General features: G+C 49.1%; 7 protein-coding genes; 4 read left to right on the plus strand and 3 right to left on the minus strand.

Moving 5' to 3' along the window:
* Positions 1-1,163: 1,163 nt before the first annotated feature.
* Positions 1,164-4,971, plus strand: FFUJ_13427 (related to nik-1 protein (Os-1p protein); the record flags this gene model as incomplete). XM_023576111.1 has 3 exons in its annotated part: positions 1,164-1,222; positions 1,292-4,234; positions 4,296-4,971. 3 exons carry the CDS (start codon positions 1,164-1,166, stop codon positions 4,969-4,971), a joined length of 3,678 nt encoding a protein of 1,225 aa, XP_023429312.1.
* A 2,695-nt stretch (positions 4,972-7,666) lies between these two features.
* Positions 7,667-8,986, plus strand: FFUJ_13428 (related to integral membrane protein; the record flags this gene model as incomplete). XM_023576112.1 has 2 exons in its annotated part: positions 7,667-8,567; positions 8,622-8,986. 2 exons carry the CDS (start codon positions 7,667-7,669, stop codon positions 8,984-8,986), a joined length of 1,266 nt encoding a protein of 421 aa, XP_023429313.1.
* A 1,177-nt stretch (positions 8,987-10,163) lies between these two features.
* Positions 10,164-12,831, plus strand: FFUJ_13429 (probable GTPase activating protein; the record flags this gene model as incomplete). XM_023576113.1 has 4 exons in its annotated part: positions 10,164-10,337; positions 10,413-11,793; positions 11,857-12,438; positions 12,491-12,831. 4 exons carry the CDS (start codon positions 10,164-10,166, stop codon positions 12,829-12,831), a joined length of 2,478 nt encoding a protein of 825 aa, XP_023429314.1.
* A 331-nt stretch (positions 12,832-13,162) lies between these two features.
* FFUJ_13430 (uncharacterized protein) lies at positions 13,163-13,942 on the minus strand (the record flags this gene model as incomplete). The annotated part of the gene is made up of 1 exon (XM_023576114.1): positions 13,163-13,942. The coding sequence occupies one exon, from the start codon at positions 13,940-13,942 to the stop codon at positions 13,163-13,165; it is 780 nt and encodes a 259-aa protein (XP_023429315.1).
* A 781-nt stretch (positions 13,943-14,723) lies between these two features.
* FFUJ_13431 (probable MAK16 protein) lies at positions 14,724-15,828 on the minus strand (the record flags this gene model as incomplete). XM_023576115.1 has 3 exons in its annotated part: positions 14,724-15,440; positions 15,493-15,661; positions 15,755-15,828. 3 exons carry the CDS (start codon positions 15,826-15,828, stop codon positions 14,724-14,726), a joined length of 960 nt encoding a protein of 319 aa, XP_023429316.1.
* Positions 15,829-16,666: 838 nt separating this feature from the next.
* Positions 16,667-17,141, plus strand: FFUJ_13432 (probable VPS55-involved in late endosome to vacuole trafficking; the record flags this gene model as incomplete). XM_023576116.1 has 2 exons in its annotated part: positions 16,667-16,922; positions 17,008-17,141. The coding sequence occupies 2 exons, from the start codon at positions 16,667-16,669 to the stop codon at positions 17,139-17,141; spliced, it is 390 nt and encodes a 129-aa protein (XP_023429317.1).
* A 449-nt stretch (positions 17,142-17,590) lies between these two features.
* FFUJ_13433 (related to para-aminobenzoic acid synthetase) lies at positions 17,591-20,083 on the minus strand (the record flags this gene model as incomplete). Its single annotated transcript, XM_023576119.1, has 1 exon — positions 17,591-20,083. One exon carries the CDS (start codon positions 20,081-20,083, stop codon positions 17,591-17,593), a length of 2,493 nt encoding a protein of 830 aa, XP_023429318.1.
* Between the last annotated feature and the right edge of the window lie 439 nt (positions 20,084-20,522).

Below are 20,522 nucleotides of genomic sequence, written 5' to 3' on the forward strand. Positions count from 1 at the left end.
CGTTGTAAGGCGATGGGAGGGCCTGGGAAGTAATGGGATTCAATGGATAGCTACTGCAACGTATCGACAGTACTGCACTAGCTTATGCTGTAGCTAGCAGGGACAGGACGCATGGAGTTGATACCAAGTTGTTTTTAAAATTTCGATATTTGTGTTGCTTGAGTGATATGTGGTACAACACAGCAGCTGGTTACATCATACTGTCGTTATGCACCTAGGGTTGCCCACCAGACGGGGCAGATATTCAAGGATTGCCCTTTGAATCCACTATAATAGTAAAGCCTGACGAAATTTTTAAGGAATCAAGGAAAATTGGGCATTGAGTTTGGATAGGCGAGATAGTAAATGAGTAAGATAGAAGCTCAAGGAATTGAAAGCCAGTGCAGTGCAATGAGGGCATGTCTCAGAGTGACTTACAGTATCCGTATCCAGCATCAAAACGATGGATCATGCAGGGATCAACGCTCTTCAAGGGTAAGGCATCTCTATTTGTAGGGGTCTAACAAGAGGAGACAGAATTGCCATGAATCAAGTAAGAGAAAATGGAGAGCTAAGAATATGAAGGTACGCGTCGTGAGTTTCCCATTCATACCCCGCGGTCGCTTCAACCTTCAACAGCCAAAGAACATCCATCCACTCACCATTCTTCTTCCCCTTCCATCGCCACAATGAACGGAGTTTCAGCAAATATATAGGGAACTAGAATCTCGACCGTTCGAGACCTTTCGCATTTGCCGAGAACGGAGCATGGCCAATCAGTTGCGACAAAGGTACCTGCTCGCGGTAAATCAACTGGACCAGTTCTCTTATCATTAACTAACTCATCGATTTAATGGTGTAGGATTCGATTGATACCACATATGGCTTGGAGAATACTATCCGTGAAGGAATATAGCAGGTAATCGACGTACTCGAAGCGATTACAGAGGGGTTTTTAAGACAAAATTTGCCTTCTTACTTGCATGTAATTGCCCAACCTCAACCTCGTCCAACTTGCGATCGCCACCCAAGTTCGAAACCACATTCCTTGATTGGGGCCTGAGCTTTTCCCCCGGGCACACTTTTCAATCATTCCCCCCCTTCAACCATCGCATTTCCTCGATTTTCTCAAAGCTGGTTGGTTTGGTGTAAACCAAGCCAGGGGCTAGGGATAAGGCTCCACGATGGCCTCATGTTCGCGTCAACAGGTCTCAGAGCCAGCTCGCGAAAGAGAATCCTTCAAGTTAGTTGCACTCTCATATTTATATAATCGAATTTCGCATGTATGTTTGCTTGATACTGACAAAGTTAGGTATGGAGCATCGCTGCTCAACGATATTACAGACTCGCCCGCCGAAGGCGCGCCCCCTGGTCCACCCTCATCCAATGGAACTGTACCCAGCGACGAGATAAAACGACAAGAAACTCCGAGAGACACTGTTCTTGCATCTCTTGCGCAACTCGGACTCTGGAAAACAGGCACTAACCGCGCCTTGATATCTCTGTTCGATCGTAATCACCAGTATATTGTTGCCGAGACTACACAACGATCATCTCTTGCCAAGGGCCCGATCTGGCCAAAAGACAAGAATGGAGACTTCTGGCTCTATCCAGGAACATTTCCGCGACAACTCTCGGTTTGCGGCCGAGCTCTTATGGTACAGAATCATGACTCTTCTTCTTCTGATGAGGAAGTGCCCCTTACTTTGATACCGGATCTTAAAGCCGATGCTGGACTCTGCAAGGTACAGCACCCGCTATCAGAGTTTCCAGCTCGATTTTATGCTGCTGTCCCTGTGCGATCACCTGCTGGTGTTGACATTGGTGTTTATTGTGTGATAGACTCCGAACCGAGAGAAGCCGAGAGCTGGACCACCAATGACACTGAGGTCCTACGAGAAATCTCCTCTAATATCATGGATTACCTTCGATCCAAGAGTGTGGGAGATGCTTATCGAAGAAGTGTCCGTATGACAAGGGGAATTGGTTCGTTTGTCGAGAAGGAGTCGTCTATGGCGGGTTGGAGAGCTCGAACGAATTCTCCGGCCTTTCACGACGATGCAGCACGGGAAGGCAATCTAAATTCTGAACAGCAGGCCCTACAGCAGTTCAGGGATTTTAGTCTTCAGAAAAATTTGCCGGGTCACGTACCAGTGCAGCCCAATACGACAGGAGAAACCACCGTTATCGGCTCTGGGGGCCCTGGGGAGGCGAATATGACCAGCACTTCATCGAAGAGTATGTCTATTGGAGAATCCGATGATAATGCCAAGGAGAAGGCAATTGCCAAGGTATTCTCTCGGGCAGCCAACCTCATACGAGAAGGAATAGAGATTGAAGGCGTCGTCTTCCTGGACGCGAATTTCGAGACGTCGGCTACCGATTCAATGCTTAATGAGGACCAGTCCTCGACCGAGTCATCCTCGAGTAGCGATGAGTCAAGTGATAGGATCGAGCAGGAAAACTCTTGTTGCGGAATTTTGGGGTTCGCTACTTCGACTTCATCAAGCATCAACTTGGATGTAGGTTCCGATATCCACACAACCATGCCAATGAAGTTGCTAGCTGCACTCTTGCGGCGGTATCCTGCTGGTAAAATATTTAATTTCGACGAGGATGGTAACCTCTTATCAAGTGGTTCGTCTGAGGCCGACCTTTGTACACCGATGCCGAAGGAAGAATATTTTGGTGAAAAATCAACTGCGGCACTATCTGGTAAAAGTCAGCGTCCTTGGTCACGACCTCTAGAAGGACCGTCTGTCTCCAAGATCTTCCCTGGTGCTCGAAGCGTAGCCTTTGTGCCCGTTTGGGACCCCAAAAGAGACCGTTGGTTAGCGGGAGGCTTCGCGTATACTCGGACACCCACGAGGACATTTACGATCGAGGGTGAGTTGAGTTACCTGCGAGGATTTGGCATGCTGGCCATGTCGGAAGTCCAACGACTCGAAGCCTTGCTTGTGAACAAGGCACAATCCGATGTGCTTGGCTCATTATCTCACGAATTACGTACTCCTCTTCACGGGGTCATGCTCTCAGCCGAGTTGCTGTCCGATACTCAGCTGGATGTTTTCCAGGGAAACCTACTGCGAACCCTTGAGACCTGTGGTAGAACACTGTCCGAGACTATTGATCATCTTTTATATTTCTCAAAAGTCAATCAAGTTGCAGCTCATCGAAAGAAGGAGCGCCGAGCTCGAAAACGATCTATTGTCTCAGACTCTGCCACAACAGTTCCCGCGAGTGTTTCGACCTCTGAGGTTAGGCTGGACGCCCTAATTGAAGAGGTCATGGACAGTGTTTTCGCCGGTCATGTTTTCAAAGGCAATGAAGCCCACAAAGCTTGGCAAACCGCAAATCCAAGCAAGCGCGTCAATATGGAGGATGAGAATGATCCGACGGGAGGGCAGTCTGAAGACCCTGTCAAGTACGAAGTGCCACTTGGACACGACAGTCAGGTGGCCATCTTTCTTAATATTGACCCCTACGTGCCGTATCGCTTCCACGTTGCCGCCGGAGCACTCCGCCGTGTTGTGATGAACCTTTTTGGAAATGCACTTAAATATACACACAAGGGCACAATCACGGTTGCACTATCTCAAAAACCCTTGTCCTCGAACAACCCAAGTAGTCACAGACGCTTGGTTCGCATTTCGGTCACAGATACTGGCCAAGGAATATCGCCAGACTTTCTTCGGAACGACCTTTTCAAACCATTCTCCCAGGAAAACCATCTTTCACACGGTACCGGGTTAGGCCTAAGTCTGGTCAAGAAGATCGTGGCTTCAATGGACGGTAAAATATCGATCGAGAGTGAAGTCAACGTTGGGACCACAGCAACCATAACATTGCCGTTATCACGATCGAAAGATTCAGACATTTCCAATCCGGAGCAAGAGAAGAATGAAGTTGATGAAGAGACTAAGCGCCTAAAAGGACTGCGTTTGCGACTGGTCGGTTTCCCTTCTGAGGAGGAAATCAAGTCGAAAACGGCTCGGGGCATTCCCATGTCTGCCATGAAAGTAATGTGCCACCGCTGGTTGGAGATGGATGTCATCAACGAAGCTACATGCCAGGGCGTGGCTCCGGATCTTGTACTATGCAATGAGATAGCGATTGAGGACTCGGTGCTAAGTAGTGAAGAGCTGGTTAGGTGTCCGGTGGTTGTGGTGTGCGCCAATGCCATTACGGCACATAGGCGATCTTCCGAGAGCAAGGCATCTGAGGATCATCGAGTTTATGAATTTGTTTCTCAACCGTAAGTGTGATTCAAGCCCCTATAGCTGTAAAGATTTCATATTGCTAACTTGCAGTTTCAGTATTGGCCCACACAAACTTGCTCGAATTCTGCATATAGCATTATGTCGGTGGGGGGACTTACAAGCATTATCGCCGGCTGCGCCAGTATGTGAGGATGAAGAGCATTTGGATTATGCATCCAATGATGCCAAAAGATGCTCGACTAGAAGCAATACAGAAGAAGATGCACCTGATAATAAATCGACACCAGGTCCAGGAGCGGCATCACTAAAACGCCCTGGTCCCCCTTCACGAGTTCCGTCAAAACGCCCTTCCCAAGCGACGCAACAACAGGGGTCGACTGCGGCGAGCGAACCCAAGAGTTTCCTTCTTGTCGATGATAACCCCATCAACCTCTCGGTATTGTGTGCCTACATGAAGAAGCTTAAGAGCAAGTATACTACGGCAGCAGACGGACTTGAAGCTGTGGAGCGGTTCCAGGAGAACCCAGATGAATTCAGTTGCATCTTGATGGATATCAGCATGCCACGAATGGATGGTATTGAGGCCACAAAACAGATACGGGCCTTCGAGAACAAGGAGGGTCGGCAGCCTGTGGTCATTCTTGCCCTAACGGGTTTGGCATCAGCGAGTGCCCAGCAAGATGCTTATGCAAGCGGTGTTGATGTGTTTCTCTCTAAGCCTGTTAAGCTCAAGGAGCTGAGCAGTATATTGAGGGAGAGGAGTTTGGCGTAGATAGTAAGTCGACTCTCGAACAAGGAAATGGATGGCAAGAAATGCACGATGTGAACGAAGCATACGACACAGATAGACGGTCATGATTCGTTAGACGTTTCATTGTGGGATTAAGCGCTGGGTGCAACCTGTCAAGGGTGGAATAGATTAACAGAAGACAAGAAGTTACACTTATATGTTACATCCATCTAACCGATTACCTCAGTAGCTATGAACTCTCTTCATCAACATTGGCAGTTGTGCTGCCTCGTACAATCATGCTGCACAATGCTGGAAGCTCAGCTCAACACTTGTTGTTCAAGCATATACATGGCATGCACATCAGTTTCTTTCGTTCCTACTCAACTATGGCGAAGATGAAAATATTTTTCGATTAATAAGCGAATGCCAAGAGGCAGAAAAATGATACTTGAACACTTACATATGTAATCGGATGTCTCGGAGGACTTTCCATGATGATGTGAGGCTCGGGTTTTTGGTGATGGCCGAGGGTATGTGTTTAGGCTTTTTTGTCACCCTCGAGATGCCGTTGGGTCATAAGACTTGTCACTTTGGTTCCGCCAAAGAGCGTGATTGGCTCAAATCGTTGGTTTTCGAGATCGGCTATTGCATGTTTTGTTCATATGGGAGTCCATAGATGTCGAATATTGTCCATATTGGACACACCCACCAGGGAACTCGTTCATAGTATCAAGCTTTTCTCAGGTGGCAGAGTCGCTTCATTGCATCCCTGACTTCTGATAGATCCGGGTTCTGTGACAGTATCGACGCTACCCAAGACGGGAATCGGCAATAGTAACATGCCTTATAAGAATTTTAGCATTGAACTAACTTAGCGCTCGTGGAATCTTAGTTGATTTTGCTAGGACGATGACGTAGAATATCGGCATCGATTAGACGTGTATGGTTTCATTGCATCCAATGTCTTGTAGCCAAAGATATGGTGCCTTTGGGCTTACTATGAACTTGCCTCAGGGAGCAAGAAAACACCGGACCCTACTATAGGGTGTCAAAATAAACTTAGTAAAGAGCCCCTAAGCTTAGGCTAGATTTACCTAAGTATTTTTATTGCTTAGGGTCAAGGTCCCGAGTTTTCTTTCCTCCCCTAGACTTGGTAATGTATAAGCATGCAGCTTGATTGAGAAAGCTTCGATGTGGGCGGGTCGAATAAGGAAGTGTCCGCGGCCTTACGTGTAAGGACAGGGAGCTATGTACATAGGCAACTTGCCGTGCAAAGGTGAAGCCGCCGATATTAGTAGGTTCTGGGCACCAGTTTTAAGGGATCTTGGCATACAAGAGGCCAAGCTATGCATAACCTTGAGAGTTGAGACAGATTGATGAACTCATGTTAAGATGATCTTGTAGATTACATATGTATGATTGATTAGTCCGCAAACTCAAAATAAATAAGCTTCAAATCCTTCAGTCGGTGTGTTTTTGTTTATTATAGCCAATATCATATTGTCTGTGACATCCGGAAGATCCGGAGGTTAAAAGTCGGAGGTCGGAAGCACGAGGCGGAAGTTTCATCACATGGAGACGGGGTTAAATCGCTACCGTGCTTCCGTGGATGATATAATTCCCTGTTGTTCTTGGGATCGGACTTTTGTATGTATGTATGACCATAGATCACGATCGGTTGCCGCGGAATAGAGTTCAAGTCAGGGGCTTTGAGACGGTAATGAGTAAAGGAGTTTCTATGGGCATCTGTCGAATGATGGTGGTTGATGGGCACGGGCAAACAACACCATCATCGTCAGTCGAATTGTTTACCCTTGGAAGCTGAGTCTGCCCCTGTTTGACAAAGAGTCAGGACAGACACAAGGTGGAGAGATGCTATAGATTAAGTATCCTCTGTCACGAGAATAGCTATTTTGTCCACGTCCAACATGTCACCTTTTCTGTGACTGGTCCATTTATCACATTCATGGCATGTCAGCAGTGTAAAGTTGGTAGCGGACGATCCATTCTAACAAGACCCTTGTCTAGCTCGCCTCGGGCTCTTCTTCTTTTTCTTTCTGCGTGCACCTGTAGCCCTGTAATTGGCCTACTGGCTCCCTAGCTCCCCTACAAGCCGGCATCCGGCCACAGGGCGGGGGGTTGCAAGCTTGGGCCCAGGGTATTCCCTGCTTGTGGCTTGTCTTAGTGCTCCCGGTCGACTTAGACATGTCGTGTGCCCTCAGAATGTCATTAACTCCGGGTACAGGCAGCGAAAATAATGGCCCAATAATCATGAATTACCTATTATCGATCATAGATCAGAAACTGCCAAGCTCAGTTGTTCTGAGCTGAGCTGAGATGAGATTAGCTGAGTCTTGTACCTATGTACTATGTAGCAGTCAATATCAAGTATGCACTCCCCGAGCGTTCCGTCCACCCTCTCTCTGTTGCATCAAAACCCGCCTCTCCCCCCAACTACAGACGGACTTGTTGTGTTGCCTCTCCCCCCCCCCCATTACTCAGACGAATCGCATTGTATTGCATTACATTGTATACATCATACCCTTTCTGCATTTCTTTCTTCTTGTTTGTACTCCGTATTGACTTGGCAGTTGGTATCGCTATATCCTGACTTGTACCTTTCCGAGGCTCCCTGCCAGTTATATCTAGGACCTCATCTCCAGCGACAAGCCTCAAACTTCATTGTCACCCTAAAACAAACTTAGTACTCGACCGTTGAGATACCTTGTTCGCCATGGGAGTCGGTTCTTTTCTTGAGCCACTCATCGTCGTGACTCTCCTCTTTGGGGGTGCCTACTTCAACAGAAGTAGGGACTACAATTTCTGGACAAATAAGTCAGGAATCGCCAGCATCAAGAGTTATAAACGCTCCGATGACTTCCCGAAGCGAGACTCAACCGATAGCCTTATGAGCGGATGGAGTGGTTCGCGATCACCGAGTCTCGACTCAAGTTCTCAACCGACTCTACGCCGCCGCAAGCTTCAAGTGCTTGGCTATAAGCGCATCGTGTCTACACCAAACACTCACATATTTGAGGATCGACTCCTGAGCCGCCTTCTCAAGAAGTTGCCATTCTTGGTCGAGTGTTGGTACTGGTTTCTTATTTACTTTGTGTACCAGGTCGGTCGTGCTATCACTGCGTTGACTCTCGATGAGGGCACTGTCGATGTTGCCCGCAGACACGCTCTACAAATCATCCACCTCGAACAACGGCTTCATATCTTCTGGGAGATAGAATTTCAGAAGTGGTTCCTGGCTCGACCTGCTCTTCTCCACTGGATCAACCGGATCTACTCATTCATCCACATTCCAGGCACCATTACCTTTCTTGTTGTCCTCTACTACTTCACCACCACCCGGCATCGCCGCTATGCCGCTGGCCGTGTGAGATCTGATACAGTGGCTGCCGGTCCTGCTTTATACGAAGCCCGTCGACGTACCATGGCTATGTGCAATCTCCTTGCTTTCGTTGTCTTCACAAGCTGGCCTTGCATGCCTCCCCGTCTTTTGAGCGATCCTGAATATAAGGGCCCCGATGCTGAGGAGGCCAAGAGCTTTGGCTTTGTCGACAGTGTTCACAGTGGTACTGGAGAGAGCAGTGTCTGGACCACCAACCGATTCTGCAACCAATATGGTAAGTGGAAGTCGTACGAATTTTGACTCGATACAGAGCTGACTAAGATTGTAGCGGCCATGCCATCTCTGCATTTTGGCTACTCTCTCCTTGTCGGCCTCACCGTCGCCACTATCCCTATTACCGGCCTACGATCTGCCTCTTGGAAGCGAATAGTCATTGTTGCTGCTGGCATGTCATACCCAGCCTTGATTCTCACTGCTATTGTCGCCACAGCCAACCACTTCATTCTCGATGCCGTAGCTGGTGCTATGGTTTGCACTATTGCCTGGAACTGTAACGACTTCCTCCTCAACTTCTGCATCCTCGAGGACTACTTCCTATCCATGCTTCGCCTTCACAAGCCAGTGAACTGGACCGACCCTGAAACAGCTGCCGAGCCTGAGTTCCAGACTGGTCTCCTGAGTGAAGACGTCTAAGGCGTATAAAAGAGCTTTCGAGAACGAGCCCCACGAATTTTCTTCCTAAATACCCGACTCCGTTAATCCATTTGTTTTCAAGAGGGAAGCCTTTGTCTTATTTGCATAAGTCGTTTCAGCCTTTTCAAAGCATTCACAGGGAGTTCTATGTCTGGACAGGAATGAATCCTGTGGACGTAGTGTTAAGTTTGGCGAAGGTGGCATGTTGTTAATTTGAAGAGTCGGGCCATTGATGTTCTGAGCAGTGGGGGATATTAGACGTGCGCGGAAAGGGGTTCAGCATGCCACGCCATACGATGTAGTAAATAACCATTACCAATAATACTATCAGAACGAATATTACACTCTGTATCTTAATCTTAGGCGAAAATGACTGCCGACACGTTCAAATGTACTTAATACGCCCCGAGTGTAATGCTTATGAGCGTCGACGAAATGAAATAAGAATTGTATTTCCTAGTGCTCCTGGACGAATCACACCCGAAACTTGACATTATCCTTAGCTTCTTTCTGGTGAGAAACGAAAACCTTGTAGAGTATGTCCTAAACTTACAGTGTCATCCATGATCCTCGGCAGGGATCATGATAATGAGACTTGCTACGGGCTGAACTCCCTCAAAGTGTCTTCATATTGGTGGCCTCTTGTACAATCGTATGGATAACCTACCTAGTCATTGACGTGGTTAAGGCTGATTTACGTATTTGCAGTACGCGGTCACTGAAGTAATTCAAAGCCATCCCATGCCTCACACTCGTGACGACGCAAGCTGAACTTCATCTCCCACCAATAAACTGCTGTCATGATACTTTTCTGGTAAGCCTTATGAGCACGGGTACATGTGTCTCTGCTAAAACTGCGCTGTTTGACAGCAGATACAGCCACCAGTTCAGGTACCTTTGCTAAGATGGGGCGGGGAGCTTCTGTGGCGGGGCACGTCGTCATCTGTGATCCGTTTGGGCAAGAGACAGACAGCTGCCTTTCGCTTGCTTGCGTCTACTCACATGCCACCACCTGAACTACCTTATTCTTCATCTTTCTGTTTTTTATCGTCACCATTTATATACCGTTACTTCATACTCAAAAACCTGGCTGTGACTCTGAATAAAAGAGAAGCCGAGGACAAACGCTATTCAAGACGAAAGCTGCTGAAAGCGACAGCTCTACTACTTTCTTCCCATGTCGCAGCAGGATTCTGGGGCAGCTGATGCCCCGCCACAGCAGCCTTCGCGACGATCTGCGTCACCATCAAACAGTTTCTATGCGCTGAGCGATGATGAGGAGGGCGAGTACAACACTATCAGAAATGCCGAGACTGGAAGAGGTGTAAAGCTTCTCTTTTCCAAGAGCAAGGTCAGTAACACCCGAACCTATGTCCTGCGCAAGAGGTTGCGCTGCAGAATGACGGACGACATCTGACAATTGCAGGTTTATGTTCACCCAACACCCTCTTCAAAGGACAACATTCCAGGATACATCGCACTTCTCCAGCAACGAGGCCATCACGAAGAACGTCCTACTTCATCCGCTTCCAATGAATCAGCCACGATCGCCTCCTCGGATCTGCTTCTTGCCTGGATCCCCGAATCTGCCCTTGGAGATTCCGCCAGCATCTACGTCAAGGTTGACCTTTGCGATGGAGACTCACCCCCGAAACAGTCTTACCTTGTTCCTCCCCCGCCGACCGTCACTAGCCATGTTGGATCTGTCGGTGGATATGCGTTTGCAATTCCTGTGAGCGCCGTCTATTCGCTCCTCGTTCGGCCTCCGAGCCTCGGCTGGTGGTATGGATCCGTCATCATCAACTCCCGTGCGGGCGATAGCTTTCCCGCCCTTTTCTTCCATGACAATGAGTGCCAAAGCACGATCCTTCAAAAGAAGAAGATCGCGCGTGATACCTTTGATCCTTTTGGAGAATCAGGACAGATGTTCTGGGGTGGCGATGAGGTTGTGAAGTGGCTACGTCGTTACGTCAAGATTGAGCGATCTGGTGCTGAACCCAACATCTACTTAATCGAGCCATCAAAGGAGGATAGCGAAGCATTCGGCCACAAACTCACTTCCAGCCCATCACAAATTGGTCGTCAGGATAGCAATGTGGGAACGCAGCGCCGCGCCGGAGGACCGCCAAATCGAGATGCAGAGATGGACCCTTTCGTCAAGTTGATCAAGGAAACTGGATGGAATATTATGGAGAAATTCAGCAAAGTAACCACCTTTACCCGGAGAGCGGCTCAAGATATTGTTGAGAACCCGAACTTACCTCCCCAAGTAAGACGGCTCTTGAGAAATCCGGAAGTTCAGACGCTTCAAGACGAGTTCGACAGCGCCAGGATCTATCTCGCTCGCTGGGCTATGGGCATACAGGAACAGAGCGACCGTGATCGGAGACAGAGGATATGGTCTGCTAATGATGTTATGGAGCTTGAGGATACCGATGTTGGCGAATTTGAGCTTCTCGAAGGAGCCAGCAACCTTTCACTTGAGGAACGCCGAAAGACTGTGACAATGAAGGAGTGGAATACCTTCTTCGACCCTCAAACTGGCCGATTATCGATCACTATCGATGAGGTCAAGGAGCGTGTCTTTCACGGAGGTCTTGACCCTGAGGACGGTGTTCGAAAGGAAGCGTGGCTTTTCCTTCTTGGCGTCTATGAATGGTATAGCACTGCTGATGAGAGAAAGGCACAAATCGCTTCACTACGTGACCAGTACTACAAGCTCAAGCTTTCGTGGTGGGAGAGGCTCGAAGGTGATGGAGGTGAAGGCGACGCCGGAGAGTGGTGGCGCGAGCAAAAGGGACGAATTGGTAAGTTGCTCACCACTTCTCAGCCTTTCTCTCCCGAGGAGTAAACTTACAATTTGTCTACAGAAAAAGATGTCCACCGAACGGACCGCAATGTGCCCATTTTCATGGGCGAGGATATTCCCCATCCTGACCCAAGCTCACCTTTTGCCGAAGTTGGCACCAACGTCCACCTTGAGCAGATGAAGGAGATGCTCCTGACTTACAACGAGTACAATAAGGACCTAGGCTATGTTCAGGGTATGTCAGATCTATTGGCACCAATCTACGCAGTGATCCAAGACGATGCCGTTGCATTCTGGGGTTTCCAGAAGTTCATGGAGCGTATGGAACGCAACTTTCTGCGTGATCAGTCTGGCATGCGTAACCAGCTTCTGACTCTGGACCAATTGGTTCAGTTCATGGACCCAGCACTCTGGAACCATCTACAAAAGGCAGACAGCACCAACTTTTTCTTCTTCTTCCGCATGATACTTGTTTGGTATAAGCGGGAGTTTGCCTGGCTTGACGTTCTTCGATTATGGGAGGGGTTGTGGACTGATTATATGAGCGCGAACTTCCACCTCTTTATTGCACTGGCGATTCTTGAGAGACATCGCGATGTCATTATGGAGCACTTGCAGCATTTCGATGAGGTGCTCAAATATGGTGAGTGATTTTGGTTAATAAGGACACTGATCACTATGCTAACGTTAAACAGTCAATGAACTCTCCAACACAATCGATCTTGAGGCGACTCTGATCCGGGCAGAAACCCTGTTCAAGAGGTTCCAGCGACTTGTTGATGCTGTCGACAAGAAACAGAACTTCCCAGCTCCTCGGTACAATCAGAAGGAACCGTCAAAATCTTCTGAGCAGACCGAATCAGGGCCATCCAAGGGTGGCAAGACATCTGGCAAGGACAAAGCTGCTGAGCCAGCGGCGCCTCCGCCGCAGCCAAAGACGATTACGCCTGAGTTGCGCAAACTATTAAGCAAGGAGGTGGAAGTGCTCCCGAGGAAGACAGTTGCGCAAAAGGGCGATGGTATGCCAAACAAATGAGGATCTGAGAACAAGTAGTTGAGGTGCTGTTGATTAACGTCCGCTGCATGTATTTTTATGTTTTGGGAATTTCTTGGTTTCAGTAATTTCTGGCAAGGAGTTCATGGTACGACGGTAAGTCAGCAATGTTTTTGATATATATATACGAAGCCCTTTATTACCATCGGGTCTGAATACACAAGATGCATATCAAGATTCTTTGGTGCAGGATGTAACATGGAGTAAACAAAAGTCCATATTACCATGTAAAACGCCGCTCTATCCTATCAAGGAACGTATAAACGCCAGACATCCAACGTATGCTTCATCTTCTTCTTGCAAGAAGGGTCTTTTATCTGTATCCCCTTGGTCCGCTGGGCAAGCCTCCTCTCCTCAGCCCAGCGTTACCGCCACCACTTGCTTGATCATACATTCCGCCTGGCGCAAATCGATCTTCATAACCGCCACTGCCACCACCACCCCCTCCTCCACCTCCTCCACCTCCTCCATTATTTCCACCGGGAGGGTTGAAAGGTCCTTGACTTCCAGCCTGAGGACTCGTTGTTCGCGATCCTCCTCCCCAAAGCCTCTGTCGCAATCTATCTTGCGCAGATCCTCCTCCTCCACCTCCACCTCCTGAAGCACCACCAGGTGGCACGCTCGCCGTTTCGGGCCTACCGAATTGACCGCCCGTGCTCTGGTAGCTACCCGCGCGCTGCTGACTTGGTAGTGGTCGCCTATTAATATCACCGCCGCCGCCGCCAGGTTGCAGCGAGGCAGGTGTTCGTCCACTTCCAGCCCGAAGACTCTGAGGCGCTTGTTGTTGTGGCTGTTGCGGTCCGTTGTCCCATAGACTACTCAGGCCTCCGTGTTGCTGGCCTGGAGCGCCGAGGCGCTGGCCTGCTTGTGGTGTCATGACGGGCTGTATGGGTTGTTGGGCTGGTGCCTTGGGATCCGTGGGCAGCCATGGGGGGAATGGGCGCCCCTTTTCTGTGTAATAGCCACGAAGAACGCGGCAGACGTGAGTATCGTCTTCGGAGTCGCCGTCTTGTTCGCTGGAGAGAAGATTCTGGCGGAGAGAGGAGATTTGAGAAGATGTCTTCTGGACAAGGTTTGAATACCAGGACGCCATGATGCGTTGTGTTAAAGTGTATCTTTTCTGGCTAATATGTTCGTAGAGTTTCGCATCGACGGTTATTCAAGCGAAATGAAGCTGCGCCCTGTCGCACGATGGGCTTGCTTGATGTGAGATGAGGAAGCGGTAGCGAAACCCAGAGAATGGTTTGAGCTGTAATTGAAGGTCCGAGGGGTGAGCGCAATGTTCTGTCGCTGTCGCAGTTGATTAGGTGGTGCAGCCAGCTGCTGTCGTGATAAGCCAGGGTTGTAAGAGAGGTACTGTCGGAGTCAAGAAGGTCAGAGATGGCCTATCTGAAGAGCGAAGACGGAAGATGGGAGGTGAAGCAGTCGGGTGACGTTTAGAAAGGGATTCTTGAAGTGGAAGTGGGCTGGGGGAGTTTCATAGGTGCCTGAACTAAAATGCGCTGTGGGTTTGGGCGGGGCAATTGTAGGACTCGGGAGTGGAGCAAGGCCTAGGTAGGTACATAAGCTTTTGTCTCAACAGAGCCTCTCCCTCTCTCTCACAAGTGACAAGACCCATAACAAGCATGAAAGGGCAAATAGTTTCAAAACGTCTCAAGTACAACAAATTCATATAAAAGCATTGGCAACCTATTTTGGTATCTATACCTTGCCAAGAATTAGCTCAGCAAAAATGAAGCATATTGCCATGTGATATCCTCAGACAGAAGGAACATATTGACATATGCTTCACCCTTCATAAACCCCTTTTTTTCCGTCTTGCTGAGAAAATACAAACTCCTCAAACGCCGAAGCCTGATTTTTGAGACCGTCAATTACCATGTGAGATCGTTGGTGAGCATCAGCTTCTCCTTCTTCTCCTCCTGCCTGGGCTTCTTGTTCTTCATCTTGATGGCACGTCCACGCTTTCGTTTGTTGCCAGACTTCTCAGTCTCGGACTCTTCGCTGTCATCATCATCATCCTCATCTTCGTCCTCCTCCTCATTTTCGCTCTCGAGCCAGTCCTCAAGGTCGCCGAGCTCCTCGTCACTCTCCTCGATATCGGAAACATACTCAACCTGGTTCTCCAGGTTGTCGTCTTCCTCCTCCTCACTCCATTCAGCCTCCTCGCCGTTCTCGTCAAGACCCTTGTCCAGGTCCTTGTCACGTTGGCCCTCGCCGTCACGCTCCATGGCATTAAGAACCTTCTTCCAGATGGATTCGCTGACATTGAGAGGCTGGTCACCGTAAGCGCCCTGTCGAAGACGCTCAACAAGCTCGCGCTCAATGGTTCGTTCCAGCTTGGCAGCAGCCTCGGCCTTGCGCTCACGGGCCTGCTCACGGTGTCTGATCTTAGGGGCCATCTTAGGAACAAGCTTTTCACCCAATCGTTCTTCCTCGGCCGCAATACGACGCATGCGAGTTTGAACCTGTGTCAAGCGGGTGAGACGTTGCTTGCACTTGTGAATGAGGAAATTAGGCCAGTATATAAGCTTCTCGTCTATCATGGACAATGCCTTGGAGTAGTTGCTGGGCAGTTTGTAGCGTTGCCACTATGACTATGATTAGCATCTTGTCACCTTGTATAATTACCTGAAGTCTTACAAGTTTGCTTGGGAGATGGGCCCTCTCTGGAGTTTTGATCAACAAGTACAATCGATTTTGATGCTCCCTGACTGTAGCGTATCGCGAGTTCGCGAGAGGACATGACTGACGATTGCACAGGCCTGTGACATTGTGCTCGTTGCGGCAGAATGTCTGAGCTTTGTTGGTTCTGGATAAGAAGTCAGCATGATCTTCGACTCATGGTTGGTTCTCGTCCGAATTTGAGGATCCAGGAAGGGCAGGGAAGGAAGCAAGAACTTACTTGATCTTAAAGGCGCAGAATTGTTGTCCTATAATTTGCCAGACTAGCTCGTCACTGCAGCCACTGAAGCTCATCGTAAGAACGGGGTAGCTGGTCCTGGTGTTGGTGATAGTTTGGTGTTGGTGTTGTGTCTTGTCCAAGTCTCCGACCAGACGGAAGACGACAATGGTTCAGGGTGTGGGGCTAGTAACACCGTTTATACAGCACGGTTATTATCACTAAGCAGAGTGATAGCTAATTCGAGAATTGGTGGCGAGGTTATTGAGATCGTGCCGTGTTGAGAGTGAGGATATAGAGAAAGCCACAGCAAAATGTAGATGGCAGACAAGGATGAGGCAAATTTTCGTGGCGCCGTACAGAACAAGAGATACTGGCGCTCTATCGACAATACGCTGTCAATCCGGGCCCAGGATATCTTTGTTGAACCTGGATGGTGATATGTCGTTTGCGAATGCGATGAGCAAGGTAGAGAGATCTTGGAGTTTTTGGAGTTTTTTTTACTTGACTGCGCTATCAGATAAGAAGGCGACCCACTAACCCACCAACAGCACTCATAACAGCCACTTACAGCGTTCCATTTTCAATACCCACTTGGCTTCGGGAAATAGTACTTCCGAATAGCTGACTGCGCTCCCGTCCTGCCCGGTGGTGAACCTGGAAACGAATACGTACCTGGTTGACAAGCCGGGATAGCATCATCTTGGACCTTGGCCTACTGTAGCCGCGTAACACACACAACGTCAACGAACTTCCTTTCCGGTCGCGTCCAACACAACCAGTCGCTTCGCCACTTACGACTCGATATTTCTTCTATACCCGATCAAATTTCCCTCATCTCCCCACGGGGAGCTTACGTCGCCGACATCGCCGCATAACTCGTCCTCTCCAGCTCCATAAACACCATCGCCCAAGATGCCGACCGCCGGCCTCAAGACCATCATCGCCCTCTCCTTCGTCCTCGCCGTTGGTTTCCTCCTCGTTATTCTCTCCTGCGCTTTGTGGAAGGTGTATTATCCTCTCCTCGTCGTCGCTACCTATGTCATTGCGCCTATTCCCAACTGGATCTGCGGACACTGCGCCAACCCTGATGACTTCGTGGAGAGCTCTGGCGCTGCGGTTCTAGACTTGGGACGCTTCTTTACAGGTTTCTTTGTTGTTATGGGAATTGGTAAGTCCTGATCAGCCGGCGCAACGCTGCTGATGCTAATGGAATGATTACCATGCTGGAACTCACGTGGCTGACTGTTACATAGCTCTCCCTGTCGTTCTCGCTCACTCTGGTCTCATCGAGGTGCAAGCCATGGTTATGTCCATAATCGGCGGTCTATTGATCTACGGAACCATTGTCAGCTTCGGCATGTTTTTCCACGAGGAGCAAGATTTCTAAATGCGCGCGCAATACGGAGTCGCATAAACCAGAAACACTCGGAGTTACCGAGCCAAAGATGGATACAGAATGTTGCGTTTCAGGAAGAGGAGGATAATCGCTGGTATAAAGCCTGTATAACGCGTGTATGATCACAGAGGACAAAGGAGTCACATGGGCATTCAGCGGGGTCTTCACGCCAGTCTCGGCTATTCGCAAGGGGAATACTTGGGCTTCAGGACGGCAAAGGGAGGTTATAGTCGGTCGTCAAAGGTATCCTTGTTTACGAGGAATATATCGTATCATCTTCTGCTATGTTCCCGATGTTTCGGTCCTATCCCATCCGTCTATGTTGTTGAATCCCAAACCAAAAACTCCGACGATGTGTACGTTGAGGTATCATGTCCAAAGTCAAATGCTGCGCCTGTCCATCCATCTAATCCAATCTGGCCTCTTGGTTGAGATCCAAGTTATGCCGCGTCTCTGAATACACCCATAGGACCGGCAAGTTTGGTAAACATCTCATCCCTTTCACCTTCAGGGGTACTCAGGATTGTTACCGCACCTCCAGCTCCAATTCTCCAAACTTCTCTGGGCTCTGTCTCGCCCTCTTCAGCTGGAGCCGTCTCATCGTCCCATCTAAACATGGTTCGGATTGTGACACTCCAGTCTCCTGCACCTGCGACATCCATATATCCTACAACACCAGAGTAGAGACTTCGCTCATGTTTGCCCTCAATGATCTGTAGAAGCTCGCAGCTGCGCTTTTTGGGCGCCCCTGTCATGCTTCCAGGAGGTAAAGCCGCGGCAAGGGCATCCAACCCGGTATAAGGGCAGTGAGAGTCAAAGCTGCTTCGGCGAGCGCCATGAGGCTTATTTCCGTTGCGGCCTGGGAGTTGTCCGTTGACCACAGTGATCATCTGGAAGACCGTGGCATATTCCTCTACCTTCATGAGGTCAGGAACTGTGACATGGCCAACGCCACAGACACCATGTAGATCATGGCGAACCAGATCGACAATCATGAGGTTCTCAGCCACTTCCTTTGGCACATGAAGGATCTTCTCAGCCTGCGCGAGAGTTGACACAGCCTCTGACTTGCGAACTGTTCCCTTCATGGGCCTCATTGAGCATAGTCCGTTGCTGTCGTATCGAAGGAAACGCTCAGGAGAGCAACTCAACATCGTGGCGCCACCAAGACGGATGAAAGACCCAAAAGGAGCCGGCTGTCGCTGTCTCAGGGTCTGATATATGGCCCATGGGTTTCTCCCGTTGTTTCTTGAACAAGGCCTTGCCATGGTCGTTTGCGATGTGAGACAAAGTTCGTAAGACTCACCCGCTGCAATGAAATCCTGGCAAACACGAACTTGCTCTTCATACCTGTCTGGCTGTGGTGTTGTGATATTGATTTCCTTGTTCTGGGCACGGTTTTCGATGACATGCCCATTGACTCCGTTTCTCATCTTGGTCGCATTCCAATAGTCGGACTGTTGAATTCTTTCCATTATCTTATCTAGCCATGCATCGTTTGATCCTCGAGCCTTCAGATTTTGAACAAATGCAACGCCAGCTCTGTGGTCAAGAACAATGCTCTTCGTTACCCAGGTTAGACAAATGTCCGGTCTCTTGTGGCCTCGATCTTCCGGGACCATCTTCTTCTCGAGGCCGTGTAGTCCCATCTCATAGGTGATGAATCCCATGAAACCGCCCTTGAAAGCTGAAGTTGAACGGTCAGATCCAGGAGGATGGCTTCGCGCCTCCCAGAAGTCTGATATAACCTCCCATACGGTGACTGTGCCGTCTTTGAGGCTTATCATCTCGGTTTTATCCTTTCCGTCTGTACTCGGGAGCCGTGCCGTAACATAGTCATCGCATACGTTGTACTCAAACCGCAGCGTATTGTCAACTTCGAGAGCTATGATGCTGTTCAATGCTAGCGCATCTCCGTTCTTAGAACTCGACGAGTCAAGGATAATGTTTTCTCCCTTTGCCAACCCCAGCATCTCGACGAGTTCTGGCACGCCAGCCCCCTGAGGCAAGGTGATTTTGCGATGTGTGTATTCAGACCCCTTTGCAAAGTCTCTCAGCGAAGTTTCAGAGGAGTTTAAATTCAACCACAAATCACCCAGGTGTTCCTTATGCGCAGCTGCAGACTCCAGGTGATTCGGTGGCGAAAGAGTCTGAATCTCTAGCAAAGGTCCCTGTACTCGTCGTCCATGATATTTGTTCCATTGCAGCGCGGCTTGGAACCAGTTGATGAGGACTCCCTGGGCATTCTTCTCCGTGCAAACAGACTCAGGGTGGTACTGAAGGCCCCAGAATGGCTTCTTGTTGTGTCTCACACCTTGGAGGATCTGTTCCCTTCGCCCATCATCTCTAAACTCTGTTGCCCATGCCAGTGGTGAAAACTCCGAAGTCAGCCTCCACCGGTTCTCTTCTGTCCAGTCATCGCTGTATTGGCCAATATCAACACAGAGACTGTGATATAGAGTAGCCTTGAAGGGAGGCACTCCGCAGAACATGTCTTCTCCTCGATGCTCAATCTCCCTCACCATTCCGTGAAGACCCCTCTTGAGTCTTCTCACTGACCCGCCATGCGCAGCAAGCAAACTCTGAAATCCAAGACAAATGCCCAAAACTGGCAGTTGAAGATGCTCAGGGAGATCCCAAAGAAGATTGAACGCCCCAACGTCTTCTGGATTGAGCGGTGATCCAGGGCCCGGCCCGCAAACTACGGCGTCGAATTGAGCAAGATTATCGATAAACTCTTGCTCTGTCCATTTTGCGGGTGTATCATCGTCGCTGACTCTATCAACCACTGAGAGGTCGATTCTTATGACGAAGATATCAGCGCCGAGAATTTGACGGAGCAGTGAGACGATATTGAATGTAAACGAATCAAAGGCATCAATAAAAAGAATCCGCTTCGGCGCCCCAACCGAGGGCTCTGAGCCTGTAGTCATAGTCCAGAATTATCTCAAATGTATTAGGAGAGTCTGGTTGAGGGAGAATGGTCCAGATTGAAGCCTAGGTCAGTAGATGAGAACAAATTCCGATAAGCTTGGTCTTCGGCATCCGATATAAAAATCCAAAATCTTTGCCGCTACAAGCCGGAGCTGACTCGGGACATGACGCCGTTGAGTCAAGTTATAAAGCCACACTGCACGGCACACGCGGACGCTGATTATCAGGTGATCGGACAGTCAGAGAGTAAAGAGTACATCAAAGTTTAAGTCGCTGACGTGAATTTTGGGGTATGTTCTCGTTATTCAATGTCTCGATACAAGACTAAAAAGTGGGGTCAATGAATCGGATGCATGGAAGGGTACTCACTTCTAGGCGCTACTGCAGGGTAGTCATCTACTTCAAAGCATGTTAAGATAAATAAACAGACTCTTTTAC

This window comes from Fusarium fujikuroi, chromosome FFUJ_chr04 (genome assembly GCF_900079805.1).
Source record: "Fusarium fujikuroi IMI 58289 draft genome, chromosome FFUJ_chr04".
In the NCBI taxonomy this organism is placed as follows: domain Eukaryota; kingdom Fungi; phylum Ascomycota; class Sordariomycetes; order Hypocreales; family Nectriaceae; genus Fusarium; species Fusarium fujikuroi.